This window comes from Hyla sarda, unplaced genomic scaffold (assembly GCF_029499605.1).
Source record: "Hyla sarda isolate aHylSar1 unplaced genomic scaffold, aHylSar1.hap1 scaffold_787, whole genome shotgun sequence".
NCBI classification, from domain to species: domain Eukaryota; kingdom Metazoa; phylum Chordata; class Amphibia; order Anura; family Hylidae; genus Hyla; species Hyla sarda.
The window spans coordinates 132831-152154 of NW_026610811.1; the positions used below are offsets into that span (position 1 = coordinate 132831).

General features: G+C 46.7%; 1 protein-coding gene across 1 annotated transcript in view; it reads left to right on the plus strand.

The window, feature by feature from the left end:
• INSC (INSC spindle orientation adaptor protein) overlaps positions 1–18602 on the plus strand; it is a gene marked incomplete at both ends in the record, with an annotated part of 150738 nt that extends 132136 nt beyond the window's left edge. Inside the window, 2 exon segments of the mRNA XM_056554538.1 lie at positions 16877–17048; positions 18424–18602. Of these exon segments, the coding sequence (XP_056410513.1) occupies positions 16877–17048; positions 18424–18602 (351 nt within the window).
• Positions 18603–19324: the final 722 nt, after the last annotated feature.

The window sequence follows — 19324 nt, forward strand, 5'->3', positions numbered from 1 at the left end:
CGTCACCTGTAATCACCGATATCCTTGTGTATTCTCCTCACTATAGAGAAGACGTCACCTGTAGTCACTGATATCATTGTGTATTCTCCTCACTATAGAGAAGATGTCACCTGTAGTCACTGATATCATTGTGTATTCTCCTCACTATAGAGAAGACGTCACCTGTAATCACCGATATCCTTGTGTATTCTCCTCACTATAGAGAAGACGTCACCTGTAATCACTGATATCATTGTGTATTCTCCTCACTATAGAGAAGACATCACCTGTAATCACCGATATCCTTGTGAATTCTCCTCACTATAGAGAAGACGTCACCTGTAATCACTGATATCATTGTGTATTCTCCTCACTATAGAGAAGATGTCACCTGTAGTCACTGATATCATTGTGTATTCTCCTCACTATAGAGAAGACGTCACCTGTAATCACTGATATCATTGTGTATTCTCCTCACTATAGAGAAGACGTCACCTGTAGTCACTGATATCCTTGTGTATTCTCCTTACTAGAGAGAAGACGTCACCTGTAGTCACTGACATCATTGTGTATTCTCCTCACTATAGAGAAGACGTCACCTGTAGTCACTGATATCATTGTACATTCTCCTCACTATAGAGAAGACGTCACCTGTAGTCACTGATATCATTGTACATTCTCCTCACTATAGAGAAGACGTCACCTGTAGTCACTGATATCATTGTGTATTCTCCTCACTATAGAGAAGACGTCACCTGTAATCACTGATATCATTGTACATTCTCCTCACTATAGAGAAGACGTCACCTTTAGTCACTGATATCATTGTGTATTCTCCTTACTAGAGAGAAGACGTCACCTGTAGTCACTGACATCATTGTGTATTCTCCTCACTATAGAGAAGATGTCACCTGTAGTCACTGATATCATTGTTTATTCTCCTCACTATAGAGGAGACGTCACCTGTAATCACTCATATCATTGTGTATTCTCCTCACTATAGAGAAGATGTCACCTGTAGTCACTGATATCATTGTGTATTCTCCTCACTATAGAGAAGACGTCACCTGTAATCACTGATATCATTGTGTATTCTCCTCACTATAGAGAAGATGTCACCTGTAGTCACCGATATCATTGTGTATTCTCCTCACTATAGAGAAGACGTCACCTGTAGTCACTGATATCATTGTGTATTCTCCTCTCTATAGAGAAGACGTCACCTGTAGTCACTGATATCATTGTGTATTCTCCTCACTATAGAGAAGGCATCACCTGTAGTCACTGATATCATTGTGTATTCTCCTCACTATAGAGAAGACGTCACCTGTAGTCACTGATATCATTGTGTATTCTCCTCACTATAGAGAAGACGTCACCTGTAGTCACTGATATCATTGTGTATTCTCCTCACTATAGAGAAGATGTCACCTGTAGTCACTGATATCATTGTACATTCTCCTCTCTATAGAGAAGACGTCACCTGTAGTCACTGATATCATTGTGTATTCTCCTCACTATGTCTTATCAGAGCTGTAGTCGCTTGTCAGTTCTGCAGTAATGATGGGTGAAACAACAACTCCTAGCATCCCCTCACCACTGCTTAGGTCATACTGGGAGCTGTAGTTTTAAATGGTAAAAACCTCTTTAGCACTTTCCCATTCTGCGGCAATTAGTATATTTGATAATTATTCTGACATGTGAACATGGCCTAAGAGTCTTAAACAAAGTTAGGACTGTATGATACATTTAATAATATTGTAAGTTCCGTGAGCAACATCTTGTTTTCCGGCAACACAAAATACTCTAATAGTGCCCCTCCCGAGACGAGACTCTGGATCCGCCCCTGGCACTGTTGTGTACTGCTGGTGTTGTGCAAAAATAAGTTTTTTTTTAAGTGTACTGTAGCACATTTTTCTGCCCTCATAAGTGCATACCGCATACATCTAATTAGTCTACCATTTTGTACCTGTTAATCTGTCAAGGGCCTAGATACTGTGAAAGGACAGACAAAAGTAATCACCGGCTGGTGTTCTAAGCGCATTGTACACCCCTCATATATGCACTAAGTATGTCAGGCAGAGAAGTGCCAGGACATGCACAGAGGAGTGGCAGAGGCCTAAATACTTCAGGCAGAGGTCGCAGCAGACTAGGGGTGAGTGGCAGCAGGAGTCGCAGTGAGAGACCTGAGCTCCCGTTATTAACCAGCGGTCGTGTCTCGACCAGCAACCCATCTGCCGTCCTCGATTGGTTAACACGGTCATCCACTTCATCACAAGTGACATCTGATACCCCCAGTCAACAGTCGGTGGGTTCCTCAGACTCAACCCTTAGTTGGCATGGCCCTCATGCTGCTGCTGCCACCTCAAAGCTCTGTCATTGTGCTGTTCTATGGTCTCCTCATGCTAATGCTACCACCTCCACGCTCTATCATTGTGCCACCATATGATCTCCTCATGGTGATGCTACCACCTCCAGGCTCTGTCATTGTGCCGCCATATGGTCTCCACATGCTGATGCTGCCACCTCCAAGCTTTCTAATTGTACTGCTCTATGGTCTCCTCATGCTTATGCTGCCACCTCCTGGCTCTGTCATTGTGCCACTATATGGTCTCCTCATGCTGCCAACACCTCCACGCTGTGTCATTCAGTCTCTATATTGTCTCCTCATGCTGCCAACACCTCCACATTGTGTCATTCAGCCACTATATGGTCTCCTCATACTGACAACACCTCCACACTGTGTCATTCAGTCACTATATGATCTCCTAATGCTGCCAACACCTCCACGCTATGTCATTCAGCCACTATATGATCTCCTCATGCTGCCAACACCTCCACGCTATGTCATTAAGCCACTATATGGTCTCCTCATGCTGCCAACACCTCCACGCTGTGTCATTCAGCCACTATATGGTGTCCTCATGCTGCCAACACCTCCACGCTGTGTCATTCAGTCACTATATGGTCTCCTCATGCTGCCAACACCTCCCCGCTATGTCATTAAGCCACTATATGGTCTCCTCGTGCTGCCAACACATCCACGCTGTGTCAGTCAGCCACTATATGGTCTCCTCATGCTGCCAACACCTCCACGCTGTGTCATTCAGTCACTATATGGTGTCCTCATGCTGCCAACACCTCCACACTGTGTCATTCAGCCATTATATGGTCTCCTCATGCTGCCAACACCTCCACGCTGTGTCATTCAGTCACTATATGGTCTCCTCATGCTGCCAACACCTCCCCGCTATGTCATTAAGCCACTATATGGTCTCCTCGTGCTGCCAACACCTCCACGCTGTGTCATTCATCCACTATATGGTGTCCTCATGCTGCCAACACCTCCACGCTGTGTCATTCAGCCACTATATGGTCTCCTCATGCTGCCAACACCTCCACGCTGTGTCATTCAGCCACTATATGGTCTCCTCATGCTGCCAACACCTCCACGCTGTGTCATTCAGCCACTCTATGGTCTCCTCATGGTGCCAACACCTCCACACTGTGTCATTCAGCCACTATATGGTCTCCTCGTGCTGCCAACACATCCACGCTGTGTCAGTCAGCCACTATATGGTGTCCTCATGCTGCCAACACCTCCACGCTGTGTCATTCAGCCACTCTATGGTCTCCTCATGCTGCCAACACCTCCACACTGTGTCATTCAGCCACTATATGGTCTCCTCGTGCTGCCAACACATCCACGCTGTGTCAGTCAGCCACTATATGGTGTCCTCATGCTGCCAACACCTCCATGCTGTGTCATTCAGCCACTCTATGGTCTCCTCATGCTGCCAACACCTCCACTCTGTGTCATTCAGCCACTATATGATCTCCTCATGCTGCCAACACCTGCACACTGTGTCATTCAGTCACTATATGGTCTCCTCATGCTGCCAACACCTCCACGCTGTGTCATTCAGTCACTATATACAAACAAAAAAAAAAACACAAGAGGTGCGCCCCTAGTGAGGACCGTTTAAACAATGAAAGGAGTGAGCATAAAGATGGGTTCTTACCCCTGGGTGTTGCGCTCAGAGCACAACACCTATAGTCGCATCAAAGTGTAGAGGTAAACGGGAAACCGCTGCCACGAGGACCAAGCCCGGTAAGACGCTCGTCAATCCGGTAAATAGCAATAGGGATAGTCCGTGGATGAGATCCTCTTAAAAAGGCGCTGGTACCCAGGAATGGATGAAAAGTTTCTTTTATTTGCAACGCGTTTCGATCCCGAACCGGGATCTTCGTCAGGCATGACGAAGATCCCGGTTCGGGATCGAAACGCGTTGCAAATAAAAGAAACTTTTCATCCATTCCTGGGTACCAGCGCCTTTTTAAGAGGATCTCATCCACGGACTATCCCTATTCAGTCACTATATGGTCTCCTCATGCTGCCAACACCTCCATGCTGTCATTCAGCCACTATATGGTCTCTTCATGCTGCCAACACCTCCACGCTGTGTCATTCAGCCACTATATGATCTCCTCATGCTGCCAACACCTCCACGCTGTGTCATTCAGTCACTATATGGTCCCCTCATGCTGCCAACACCTCCACGCTGTGTCATTCAGCCACTATATGGTCTCCTCATGCTACCAACACCTCCACGCTGTGTCATTCAGCCACTATATGGTCTCTTCATGCTGCCAACACCTCCACGCTGTGTCATTCAGTCACTATATGGTCTCCTCAGGCTGCCAACACCTCCACGCTGTGTCATTCAGACACTATATGGTCTCCTCATGCTGCCAACACCTCCATGCTGTGTCATTCAGCCACTATATGGTCTCCTCATGCTGCCAACACCTCCACACTGTGTCATTCAGTCACTATATGGTCTCCTCATGCTGCCAACACCTCCACGCTGTGTCATTCATCCACTATATGGTCTCCTCATGCTGCCAACACCTCCACGCTGTGTCATTCATCCACTATATGGTCTCCTCATGCTGCCAACACCTCCAGGCTGTGCCATTCAGCCACTATATGGTCTCCTCATGCCTCAAACACCTCCATCCTATGTCATTAAGCCACTATATGGTCTCCTCATGCTGCCAACACCTCCATCCTATGTCATTCAGCCACTATATGGTCTCCTCATGCCTCCAACACCTCCATCCTATGTCATTCAGCCACTATATGGTCTCCTCATGCTGCCAATACCTCCAGGCTCTGTCATTCAGCCACTATATGGTCTCCTCATGCTGCCGCCACCTCCAGGCTCTGTCATTCAGCCACTATATGGTCTCCTGACACTGATGACACCTCCAGGCTCTGTCATTCAGTCACTATATGGTCTCCTGACACTGATGCCACCTCCAGGCTCTGTCATTGTGCTGCTGTGCGGCAGTGATTCTAGTAGTGATGCCGGTAATCTGCATGTTATTCTGAATAACAGTATTATTTCACTACCCCAGCACACTCCAAATGCGTTTTAGTACACAGCAAAGTGATATTTGGCGTCTGGTTTGGTCGTTGCTCAGTTCTGGGGATATTTGTTGAGTTTCTATAAACCGCAGCTGTACGGGGGAGGGGGGTGGCGTCCATTACTGCGGTTCGGATCCATTATACTGATGATATTATTGTTCATTTTCTGCACTTTCTATGTTGTAAACATCGTTAAGGCCATAAAGCTCCATCTCTCGTCCCCTATAAATGAAAAAGTGATCACATCCCTTAAATAAAGATCTGTAACATAATTGATGAGCGTCTCATCTGATGTCACATGGGGGGTCCTCTGATGTCACATGGGGGAGGGTCCTCTGATGTCACATGGGGGGGCCTCTGATGTCACATGGGGGACGGTCTTCTGATGTCACATGGGGGAGTGTCCTCTGATGTCACATGGGGGAGGGTCCTCTGATGGCACATGGGGGGTTCTCTGTCCTGGACCCTTATCTCTCAGTCTGAGGGAAGAGCAGAGATAAGACAGAGCATCCTGAGATTCCATCCTGTCCTGTGTACAGACAACTCTCATCTAAATGGTCTCTGTGTTATACTACATTTCACCAGTGGTGGTGCTGTATGGTAATTGAGCTCTTACTGCTAAGCAACCTCCTAGATCACAGCCGATCACTGCCAGGTCTCCCCTCAGATCACAGCCGATCACTGCCAGGTCTCCTCTCAGATCACAGCCGTTCACTGCCAGGTCTCCCCTCAGATCACAGCCGTTCACTGCCAGGTCTCCCCTCAGATCACAGCCGTTCACTGCCAGGTCTCCTCTCAGATCACAGCCGTTCACTGCCAGGTCTCCCCTCAGATCACAGCCGTTCACTGCCAGGTCTCCTCTCAGATCACAGCCGTTCACTGCCAGGTCTCCTCTCAGATCACAGCCGTTCACTGCCAGGTCTCCTCTCAGATCACAGCCGATCACTGCCAGGTCTCCCCTCAGATCACAGCCGATCACTGCCAGGTCTCCCCTCAGATCACAGCCGATCACTGCCAGGTCTCCCCTCAGATCACAGCCGATCACTGCCAGGTCTCCTCTCAGATCACAGCCGATCACTGCCAGGTATCCCCTCAGATCACATCCGATCACTGCCAGGTCCTCTCACAGATCACAGCCGATCACTGCCAGGTCCTCTCACAGATCACAGCCGTTCACTGCCAGGTCTCCCCTCAGATCACAGCCGATCACTGCCAGGTCTCCCCTCAGATCACAGCCGATCACTGCCAGGTCTCCCCTCAGATCACAGCCGATCACTGCCATGTCTCCCCTCAGATCACAGCCGATCACTGCCAGGTATCCCCTCAGATCACATCCGATCACTGCCAGGTCCTCTCACAGATCACAGCCGATCACTGCCAGGTCCTCTCACAGATCACAGCCGATCACTACCAGGTCTCCCCTCAGATCACAGCCGATCACTGCCAGGTCCTCTCACAGATCACAGCCGATCACTGCCAGGTCTCCTCTCAGATCACAGCCGATCACTGCCAGGTCTCCCCTCAGATCATAGCCGATCACTGCCAGGTCTTCTCACAGATCACAGCCGATCACTGCCAGGTCTTCTCACAGATCACAGCCTATCACTGCCAGGTCTTCTCACAGATCACAGCTGATCACTGCCAGGTCTTCTCACAGATCACAGCCGATCACTGCCAGGTCTTCTCATAGATCACAGCCGATCACTGCCAGGTCCCCCCACAGATCACAGCCGATCACTGCCAGGTACTCATCTCAGATCACAGCTGATCACTGCCAGGTCCCCTAACAGATCACAGCCAATCACTGTGAGTTCTCCTCACAGTTCACAGCCGATCACTGCCAGGTCTCCCCTCAGATCACAGCCAATCACTGCCAGGTCCCATCCCAGATCACAGCTGATCACTGCCAGGTACTCCTCACAGATCACATCCGATCATTGCCAGGTCTGCCCTCAGATCACAGCTGATCACTGCCAGGTATCCCCTCAGATCACAGCCACAGCCACCTCCACACTGTGTCATTCAGTCACTATATGGTCTCCTCATGCTGCCAACACCTCCACGCTGTGTCATTCATCCACTATATGGTCTCCTCATGCTGCCAACACCTCCACGCTGTGTCATTCATCCACTATATGGTCTCCTCATGCTGCCAACACCTCCAGGCTGTGCCATTCAGCCACTATATGGTCTCCTCATGCCTCCAACACCTCCATCCTATGTCATTCAGCCACTATATGGTCTCCTCATGCTGCCAATACCTCCAGGCTCTGTCATTCAGCCACTATATGGTCTCCTCATGCTGCCGCCACCTCCAGGCTCTGTCATTCAGCCACTATATGGTCTCCTGACACTGATGACACCTCCAGGCTCTGTCATTCAGTCACTATATGGTCTCCTGACACTGATGCCACCTCCAGGCTCTGTCATTGTGCTGCTGTGCGGCAGTGATTCTAGTAGTGATGCCGGTAATCTGCATGTTATTCTGAATAACAGTATTATTTCACTACCCCAGCACACTCCAAATGCGTTTTAGTACACAGCAAAGTGATATTTGGCGTCTGGTTTGGTCGTTGCTCAGTTCTGGGGATATTTGTTGAGTTTCTATAAACCGCAGCTCTACGGGGGAGGGGGGTGGCGTCCATTACTGCGGTTCGGATCCATTATACTGATGATATTATTGTTCATTTTCTGCACTTTCTATGTTGTAAACATCGTTAAGGCCATAAAGCTCCATCTCTCGTCCCCTATAAATGAAAAAGTGATCACATCCCTTAAATAAAGATCTGTAACATAATTGATGAGCGTCTCATCTGATGTCACATGGGGGGTCCTCTGATGTCACATGGGGGAGGGTCCTCTGATGTCACATGGGGGGGCCTCTGATGTCACATGGGGGACGGTCTTCTGATGTCACATGGGGGAGTGTCCTCTGATGTCACATGGGGGAGGGTCCTCTGATGGCACATGGGGGGTTCTCTGTCCTGGACCCTTATCTCTCAGTCTGAGGGAAGAGCAGAGATAAGACAGAGCATCCTGAGATTCCATCCTGTCCTGTGTACAGACAACTCTCATCTAAATGGTCTCTGTGTTATACTACATTTCACCAGTGGTGGTGCTGTATGGTAATTGAGCTCTTACTGCTAAGCAACCTCCTAGATCACAGCCGATCACTGCCAGGTCTCCCCTCAGATCACAGCCGATCACTGCCAGGTCTCCTCTCAGATCACAGCCGTTCACTGCCAGGTCTCCCCTCAGATCACAGCCGTTCACTGCCAGGTCTCCTCTCAGATCACAGCCGTTCACTGCCAGGTCTCCCCTCAGATCACAGCCGTTCACTGCCAGGTCTCCTCTCAGATCACAGCCGTTCACTGCCAGGTCTCCTCTCAGATCACAGCCGTTCACTGCCAGGTCTCCTCTCAGATCACAGCCGTTCACTGCCAGGTCTCCCCTCAGATCACAGCCGATCACTGCCAGGTCTCCCCTCAGATCACAGCCGATCACTGCCAGGTCTCCCCTCAGATCACAGCCGATCACTGCCAGGTCTCCTCTCAGATCACAGCCGATCACTGCCAGGTATCCCCTCAGATCACATCCGATCACTGCCAGGTCCTCTCACAGATCACAGCCGATCACTGCCAGGTCCTCTCACAGATCACAGCCGTTCACTGCCAGGTCTCCCCTCAGATCACAGCCGATCACTGCCAGGTCTCCCCTCAGATCACAGCCGATCACTGCCAGGTCTCCCCTCAGATCACAGCCGATCACTGCCATGTCTCCCCTCAGATCACAGCCGATCACTGCCAGGTATCCCCTCAGATCACATCCGATCACTGCCAGGTCCTCTCACAGATCACAGCCGATCACTGCCAGGTCCTCTCACAGATCACAGCCGATCACTACCAGGTCTCCCCTCAGATCACAGCCGATCACTGCCAGGTCCTCTCACAGATCACAGCCGATCACTGCCAGGTCTCCTCTCAGATCACAGCCGATCACTGCCAGGTCTCCCCTCAGATCATAGCCGATCACTGCCAGGTCTTCTCACAGATCACAGCCGATCACTGCCAGGTCTTCTCACAGATCACAGCCTATCACTGCCAGGTCTTCTCACAGATCACAGCTGATCACTGCCAGGTCTTCTCACAGATCACAGCCGATCACTGCCAGGTCTTCTCATAGATCACAGCCGATCACTGCCAGGTCCCCCCACAGATCACAGCCGATCACTGCCAGGTACTCATCTCAGATCACAGCTGATCACTGCCAGGTCCCCTAACAGATCACAGCCAATCACTGTGAGTTCTCCTCACAGTTCACAGCCGATCATTGCCAGGTCTCCCCTCAGATCACAGCCAATCACTGCCAGGTCCCATTCCAGATCACAGCTGATCACTGCCAGGTACTCCTCACAGATCACATCCGATCATTGCCAGGTCTGCCCTCAGATCACAGCTGATCACTGCCAGGTATCCCCTCAGATCACAGCCAATCACTGCCAGGTCTCACCTCAGAGCAAAGCTGATCACTGCCAGGTCTCACCTCAGAGCAAAGCTGATCACTGCCAGGTCTTCCCTCAGATCACAGCCGATCACAACCAGGTCTCCTCACAGATCACAGCTGATCACTGGCAGGTCCCCCCACAGATCACATTCACTGCCAGGTACTCCTCACAGATGACAGCCGATCACTGGCAGGTAGTCCTTACAGATCACAACCGATCACTGCATGGTCTCCCTTCAGATCACAACCAATCACTGCATGGTCTCCCTTCAGATCACAGCCGATCACTGCCAGGTATCCCCTCAGATCACAGCCGATCACTGCCAGGTCTCCCCTCAGATCACAGCCTATCACTGCCAGGTCTCCCCACAGATCACAGCCAATCACTGCCAGGTCTCCCCTCAGATCACAGCCGATCACTGACAGGTCTCCACTCAGATCACAGCCGATCACTGCCAGGTCTGCCCTCAGATCACAGCCGATCAATGCTAGGTCTCCCCTCAGATCACAGCTGATCACTGTCAGGTCTCCCCTCAGATCACAGCCGATCACTGCCAGGTCTTCCCTCAGATCACAGCCGATCACAACCAGGTCTCCTCACAGATCACTGCTGATCACTGGCAGGTCCCCCCACAGATCACATTCACTGCCAGGTACTCCTCACAGATGACAGCCGATCACTGGCAGGTAGTCCTTACAGATCACAACCGATCACTGCATGGTCTCCCTTCAGATCACAACCAATCACTGCATGGTCTCCCTTCAGATCACAGCCGATCACTGCCAGGTATCCCCTCAGATCACAGCCGATCACTGCCAGGTCTCCCCTCAGATCACAGCCTATCACTGCCAGGTCTCCCCACAGATCACAGCCAATCACTGCCAGGTCTCCCCTCAGATCACAGCCGATCACTGACAGGTCTCCACTCAGATCACAGCCGATCACTGCCAGGTCTGCCCTCAGATCACAGCCGATCAATGCTAGGTCTCCCCTCAGATCACAGCTGATCACTGTCAGGTCTCCCCTCAGATCACAGCCGATCACTGCCAGGTCTCCCCTCAGATCACAGCCGATCACTGCCAGGTCTGCCCTCAGATCACAGCCGATCACTGCCAGGTCTGCCCTCAGATCACAGCCGATCACTGCCAGGTCTGCCCTCAGATCACAGCCGATCACTGCCAGGTATCCCCTCAGATCACAGCCGATCACTGCCAGGTACTCATCACAGATCACAGCCGATCACTGCCAGGTCTGCCCTCAGATCACAGCCATTCATTGCCAGGTCTCCTCACAGATTACAGCCGATCACTGCCAGGTCCCCCCACAGATAGGTGCCAAAGTTCCTCAGGGGTGGGGCTATACGTTCGTTATCTATAAGATTTTTCCTTTATGTAATACTTACTGTTTGCTGACAGGAGCAGAGACAGATTTGGAGCTTTAAAGATATTTTGTTTTGACAAAGGAAGAGAGAGAGATTTGCAGCCTAATATCTGTAACACAGGTCGATGTCTTCCAAAAATACAGAAAATAGTTTTCAAAGTTCCTTGGGGTTGGGGCTAAACTGTAGTTTTCCATAAAATGTTTGCCTAGTGTAATATTTACTATGTCCTAATGAAATTAAAGACAGAGATGAACCTTATATCTGTAACGCAGGGCAATCTCTTCTGAACATAAATGAACAGTTGTGTCAAAGTTCCTCGGGGGCGGGGCGATAAATTCATTGTCTGTAAACCTGATAATTTTGCACAATATAAAGAGGGATTAGAGAATGAAAAGGCTTTTTCTGTTTGCTAAGATTTTAATATTTGTTGTCTGACCCTGGATAGTGAAGATCAGAGAGTGGGAAACAGTTCATGGGGTCCGGAGGAGGGGGCGGGGTTATGGGGAGGCAATTTAGGTGTCTCCTCTCTACTGAGTCCTGTTCAGAGTCTGCAGCTCGTTCTTATGTTGTTTACTGACAACTCAATGATCTTCTTCAATCCTCTGTGTTTTATATTTTATGCTTTATTCGCCTTCTGTGTAGTTTTTGGAGGTTCTTCTAATAATTTTGCGGTTTTCAGCGTTGGAGACGGCGGCCACGAAGATTTATAATAAAGTCCGTTCTTGTTGCCGGGGGGAATTGATGCAGATTTTGTCTGGACTAGGCACTTTTTGTTTTTTTTATGTAACTTTTTGTTTGTTTTTGTTATTTATGTTTCTTTTTGGCTTTTTGGATCGTTTCTCATTAGTGTCCATCAGAAAAATATAAATAAAATGCAAGCGAACCAAAAAGTGTATAAAGAAGAGAAGATGCGGCCGGGAGACGTGTTTGTTGCTGGTTTATCTCTCACCAATAATCAGATCCATTATTTATGGGTCAAATATAAGAGTTTTCTGGAATGTCCTCGGCGCAGAGACCTGTCCGGTCTTCATCTGACTCCAGGCTAAATTGGACGGGGCCCCCGATCCTCCCGTCAGATGAATCCTGCAGTGACAGCTTATCACCCAGTCGTGTCCAGACCCCCATTAATAATGCAGGACCCTCAGTCACTCGCCTCAGACTCCCTTGATTCGAGGCGTTGGGGGCCCGGTAAGCAGCCGCAGTCCAGGATATAGATGTATATAGATGAAAGGACCCCTCAGCTCTAATATATTACAACACTCAGGGCCCGGATCCCCCTCATAGGTTCAGTGTCCCTGCCTTGTGTCTAAATAGTCTGGACTTGGGCCCCTGGTGCTCAGATTCCAAGGCACATACCCCCCCAGCCTCTGCCCCCTAGTGCCCAAATCCCAAGGCACATACCCCACCATCCTCTGCCACCTAGTGCCCAGCACCCAAGGTACATACCCCACCAGCCTCTGCCCCCCTAGTGCCCAGCACCCAAGGCGCATACCCCACCAGCCTCTGCCCCCCTAGTGCCCAGATCCTAAGGTACATACCCCACCAGCCTCTGCCCCCTAGTGCCCAGATCCTAAGGTGCTTACCCCACCAGCCTCTGCTCCCTAGTGCCCAGAACCCAAGGCGCATACCCCACCAGCCTCTGCCCCCTAGTGCCCAGATCCTAAGGTACATACCCCACCAGCCTCTGCTCCCTAGTGCCCAGAACCAAAGGCGCATACCCCACCAGCCTCTGCCCCCTACTGCCCAGATCCTAAGGTACATAACCCACCAGCCTCTGCCCCCTACTGCCCAGATCCTAAGGTACATACCCCACCAGCCTCTGCCCCCTAGTGCCCAGATCCTAAGGTACATACCCCACCAGCCTCTGCCCCCTAGTGCCCAGATCCTAAGGTACATACCCCACCAGCCTCTGCCCCCTAGTGCCCAGATCCTAAGGTACATACCCCACCAGCCTCTGCCCCCTAGTGCCCAGATCCTTAGGTACATACCCCACCAGCCTCTGCCCCCTAGTGCCCAGATCCTAAGGTACATAACCCACCAGCCTCTGCCCCCCCCCCCCCTGAAAGCCCAGATCCCAAGGCACATACCCCACCAGCCTCTGCCCCCTAGTGCCCAGCACCCAAGGCACATACCCCACCAGCCTCTGTCCCATAATGCCCATAACTCAAGGCACATACCCCACCAGCCTCTGCCCCCTAGTGCCCAGCACCCAAGGCACATACCCCACCAGCCTCTGTCCCATAATGCCCATAACTCAAGGCACATACCCCACCAGCCTCTGCCCCCTAGTGCCCAGATGCCAAGGCACATACCCCACCATCCTCTGCCCCCTAGTGCCCAGATGCCAAGGTACATACCCCACCAGCCTCTGTCCCATAATGCCCATAACTCAAGGTACATACCCCACCAGCCTCTGTCCCATAATGCCCATAACTCAAGGTACATACCCCACCAGCCTCTGTCCCATAATGCCCATAACTCAAGGCACATACCCCACCAGCCTCTGCCCCCTAGTGCCCAGATGCCAAGGCACATACCCCACCATCCTCTGCCCCCTGAAAGCCCATAACTCAAGGTACATACCCCACCATCCTCTGCCCCCTGAAAGCCCATAACTCAAGGTACATACCCCACCAGCCTCTGACCCATAATGCCCATAACTCAAGGCACATACCCCACCATCCTCTGCCCCCTAGTGCCAAGATGCCAAGGTACATACCCCACCATCCTCTGCCCCCTGAAAGCCCATAACTCAAGGCACATACCCCACCAGCCTCTGCCCCCTAGTGCCCAGATGCCAAGGTACATACCCCACTGCCTCCCCCCAGCTACACCCCTGCATATCTTCATACCAAGTCTTATCTTTGGGTTGTATTTACATAAACAGATAGATCAGTGGTCTCAAACTGTGGCCCTCCAGATGTTGTAAAACGTAAACTCCCAGCATGCCCGGACAGCCAATGGCAATATCTGGTGGGTCACAGTTTGAGACAACTGATTAGATATTATTCATTAGATACAATCTGCCATCAATCTCATCTGATTACATGATACATTGTACAGTTCACCTCATATTTTATATATCATGAGCTCCTCCCCTGAGGAACACTGAGACCTGGTTATCATTAGAAACACGTAAAACAAGGTGAATTCAATGGATTCAATATCTAGAAGAAAACCACAAAATGTGTAATGAACGAGGTTCAGCTCAGGATGGCGCCAAACTCGTCACGGCAGGTCGTGACCTCAGAAGTTATGGCCTCATTATGTCTAATATGAGAAAGGAGAAAAGAATAAGGGATCAAGGGCCAGTGTCCTATAAGGGGTTAATTTTGGTTTCCATGATGTGACCCCCTTACATAGTGGGGGCAGAGCTGCACTTCTGAACATCAGCACTTGGGGGCGACAGTCGACATTGTTTCCATATTCTGTGGGTGGAAAATGACTTTGGACATTAGAGGACATTGGGGAATGGAGGAGAGAACGCGTCTCGGAAAGTTCTAATCCCAGAAGGAATAAGCGTCAGATGGAGTCAGAATCTCTGAGCGAGGAGACGATAATTAATCCTGACATAATTAAAAGCAAAACAACCGACACTAACGAATCAATTAGACAATGATTAATACCCATTTATTCAATTTAGGGAGAAACGGAAAATAATCCGATAGAAGGAAAAACGGAGCCAGAACCGACCGATTCTCCACGCCGGAAACACGAAGAAGAATATTCACAACTAATATGTCCGACCTGATATAAGAAAAACATGGAAATAATGTATCACAGAAAGATAGATCTGAGATAGATAGATGTGAGATAGATAGATAGATAGATATGAGATAGATAGATATGAGATAGATAGATAGATATGAGATAGATAGATAGATAGGAGATAGATAGATATGAGATAGATAGATATGAGATAGATAGATATGAGATAGAAAGATAGATAGATCTGAGATAGATAGATCTGAGATAGATAGATATGAGATAGATAGATATGAGATAGATAGATAGGAGATAGATAGATAGATATGAGATAGATAGATATGAGATAGATAAATAGATAGATATGAGATAGATAGATAGATAGATATGAGATAGATAGATATGAGAGATAGATATGAGATAGATAGATGTGAGATAGATAGATAGATATGAGATCGATAGATATGAGATAGATAGACAGGAGATAGATAGACAGGAGAGAGATAGATCTGAGATAGATAGATCTGAGATAGATAGATATGAGATATAGATAGGAGATAGATAGATAGATAGATAGATATGAGATAGATAGACAGGAGATAGATAGATATGAGATAGATAGATATGAGATAGATAGATATGAGATAGATAGATAGATAGATAGATATGAGATAGATAGATATGAGATAGATAGATAGATAGATATGAGATAGATAGATATGAGATAGATAGATAGATATGAGAGAGAAAGATAGATATGAGAGAGATAGATAGATATGAGATAGATAGATATGAGATAGATAGATAGATAGATATGAGATAGATAGATAGATATGAGAGAGATAGATAGATAGATATGAGATAGATAGATATGAGATAGATAGATATGAGATAGATAGATAGATAGATATGAGATAGATAGATATGAAATAGATAGATATGAGATAGATAGACATGAGATAGATAGATATGAGATAGATATGAGATCGATAGATATGAGATAGATAGATATGAGATAGATAGATATGAGATAGATATGAGATAGATAGATATGAGATAGATAGACATGAGATAGATAGATATGAGATAGATATGAGATAGATAGATAGATATGAGATAGATAGATATGAGATAGATAGATATGAGATAGATATGAGATAGATAGATATGAGATAGATAGATAGATATGAGATAGATAGATATGAGATAGATAGATATGAGATAGATATGAGATAGATAGATATGAGATAGATAGATATGAGATAGATAGATAGATATGAGATAGATAGATATGAGATAGATAGATAGATATGAGATAGATATGAGATAGATAGATATGAGATAGATAGATAGATATGAGATAGATAGATATGAGATAGATAGATAGATATGAGATAGATAGATATGAGATAGATAGATAGATAGATATGAGATAGATAGATATGAGATAGATAGATATGAGATAGATAGATAGATATGATATAGATATGATATAGATATGATATAGATAGATATGATATAGATATGAGATAATACATAATAATTCCTACTCTCTGGATACACTATATACCCCTGTACATTATTTATCTATCCTCGGATATTCCATGGTGACACTTACATATGATCTTATATTTAATGATTAAATGACCGTGAAATTCCCTGATAATCCGGTGATTTACCGTGAACACAATGTAATGTCTCCTCCCCTCCCCCGACCTCCACCGCGCCGCGTCCTTCACTGCAGATACTAAGAATTATAATAAGAATAATATTAATAATCATAACTAATCGTCATTCTTTAACCCGTTGTGTTCTGGCAGTTACTTCTCTTTCCTCCATGTCATCTGATCCGTAAATTTCCGACTTTCTATTACAGGTGGACGGAATCTTGTGTTTAACAGAAATTCTCACAGATGAGACTCAGACTGAAGCCACGAAAGCTGAAGTGGCGGCTGTGATTGCGCAAATTACATCTCCTCACCTCACCGCCACCGAACATCTCACCACCTTCCTGGAGAACATGGAGGAAATCATCACAGCCCTACTCAGTGAGTCGTCACAGCCCCGCCCCCTGTATGACATCACTGATATAATAGTGATATAAGAACATGTGGTCACAGCCCCGCCCCCTGTATGACATCACTGATATAATATAATAGTAATATAATGACTTGTGATCACAGCCCCGCCCCCTGTATGACATCACTGATATAATAGTGATATAAGAACATGTGGTCACAGCCCCGCCCCCTGTATGACATCACTGATATAATATAATAGTAATATAATGACTTGTGATCACAGCCCCGCCCCCTGTATGACATCACTGATATAATACAATAGTAAGATAATGACATGTGATCACAACCCCACCCCCTGTATGACATCACTGATATAATATAATAGTAATAAGAACATGTGATCACAGCCCCGCCCCCTGTATGACATCACTGATATAATATAATAGTAATATAATTACTTGTGATCACAGCCCCGCCCCCTGTATGACATCACTGATATAATATAATAGTAATATAATGACATGTGATCAGAGCCCCGCCCCCTGTATGACATCACGGATATAATATAATATAGTAATATAATGACATGTGATCAGAGCCCCGCCCCCTGTATGACATCACTGATATAATATAATGGTAATATAATGACATGTGATCAGAGCCCCGCCCCCTGTATGACATCACTGATATAATAGTAATATAATGACATGTGATCACAGCCCCGCCCCCTGTATGACATCACTGATATAATAGTAATATAATGACATGTGATCACAGCCCCGTCCCCTGTATGACATCACTGATATAATAGTAATATAATGACATGTGATCACAGCCCCACCCCCTCTATGACATCACTGATATAATACAATAGTAATATAATGACATGTGATCACAGTCCCGCCTCCTCTATGACATCACTGATATAATACAATAGTAATATAATGACATGTGATCACAGCCCCGCCCCCTGTATGACATCACTTATATAATATAATAGTAATATAATGACATGTGATCACAGCCCCGCCCCCTGTATGACATCACTGATATAATATAATAGTAATATAATGACATGTGATCACAGCCCCGCCCCCTGGATGACATCACTGATATAATATAATAGTAATATAATGACATGTGATCACAGCCCCGCCCCCTGTATGACATCACTGATATAATATAATAGTAATATAATGACATATGATCACAGCCCCGCCCCCTGTATGACATCACTGATATAATATAATAGTAATATAATGACATGTGATCACAGCCCCGCCCCCTGTATGACATCACTGATATAATATAATAGTAATATAATGACATATGATCACAGCCCCGCCCCCTGTATGACATCACTGTCTATATGTACATTATATCTGTCTTCCTCTCTCTGTAGAGTTGTGTGATGAGGCGTCCAATGGGGAGGTCTGTTTATTGGCTTCTGCAGCTCTGGCCAATATAACGTTCTATGACACCATCGCCTGTGAAATACTCCTCCAGATGAACGCAGTGAATGTTCTGCTCAACGCTTGTTCAGACAAACAAAGGGTTAATTCTTCATATGCTCGAGATCAGGTAAAAGCCGTATATGCTATACCCTGGTATATACTGTATATAATATATATACACAGCTGGTATAAGTTATATATCTCCTGTATATAGTGATATGGACCATGCTGGTATAACCTGGTATATACTGTATATAATATATATGTACAGCTGGTATAAGTTATATATCTCCTGTATATAGTGATATGGACCATGCTGGTATAACCTGCTATATACTGTATATAATATATATGTACAGCTGGTATAAGTTATATATCTCCTGTATATAGTGATATGGACCATGCTGGTATAACCTGGTATATACTGTATATAATATATATATGTACAGCTGGTATAAGTCATATATCTCCTGTATATAGTGATATGGACCATGCTGGTATAACCTGGGTATATACTGTATATAATATATATGTACAGCTGGTATAAGTTATATATCTCCTGTATATAGTGATATGGAACATGCTGGTATATACTGGTATATACTGTATATAATATATATGTACAGCTGGTATAAGTTATATATCTCCTGTATATAGTGATATGGACCATGCTGGTATAACCTGGTATATACTGTATATAATATATATGTACAGCTGGTATAAGTTATATATCTCCTGTATATAGTGATATGGACCATGCTGGTATAACCTGGTATATACTGTATATAATATATATGTACAGCTGGTATAAGTTATATATCTCCTGTATATAGTGATATGGACCATGCT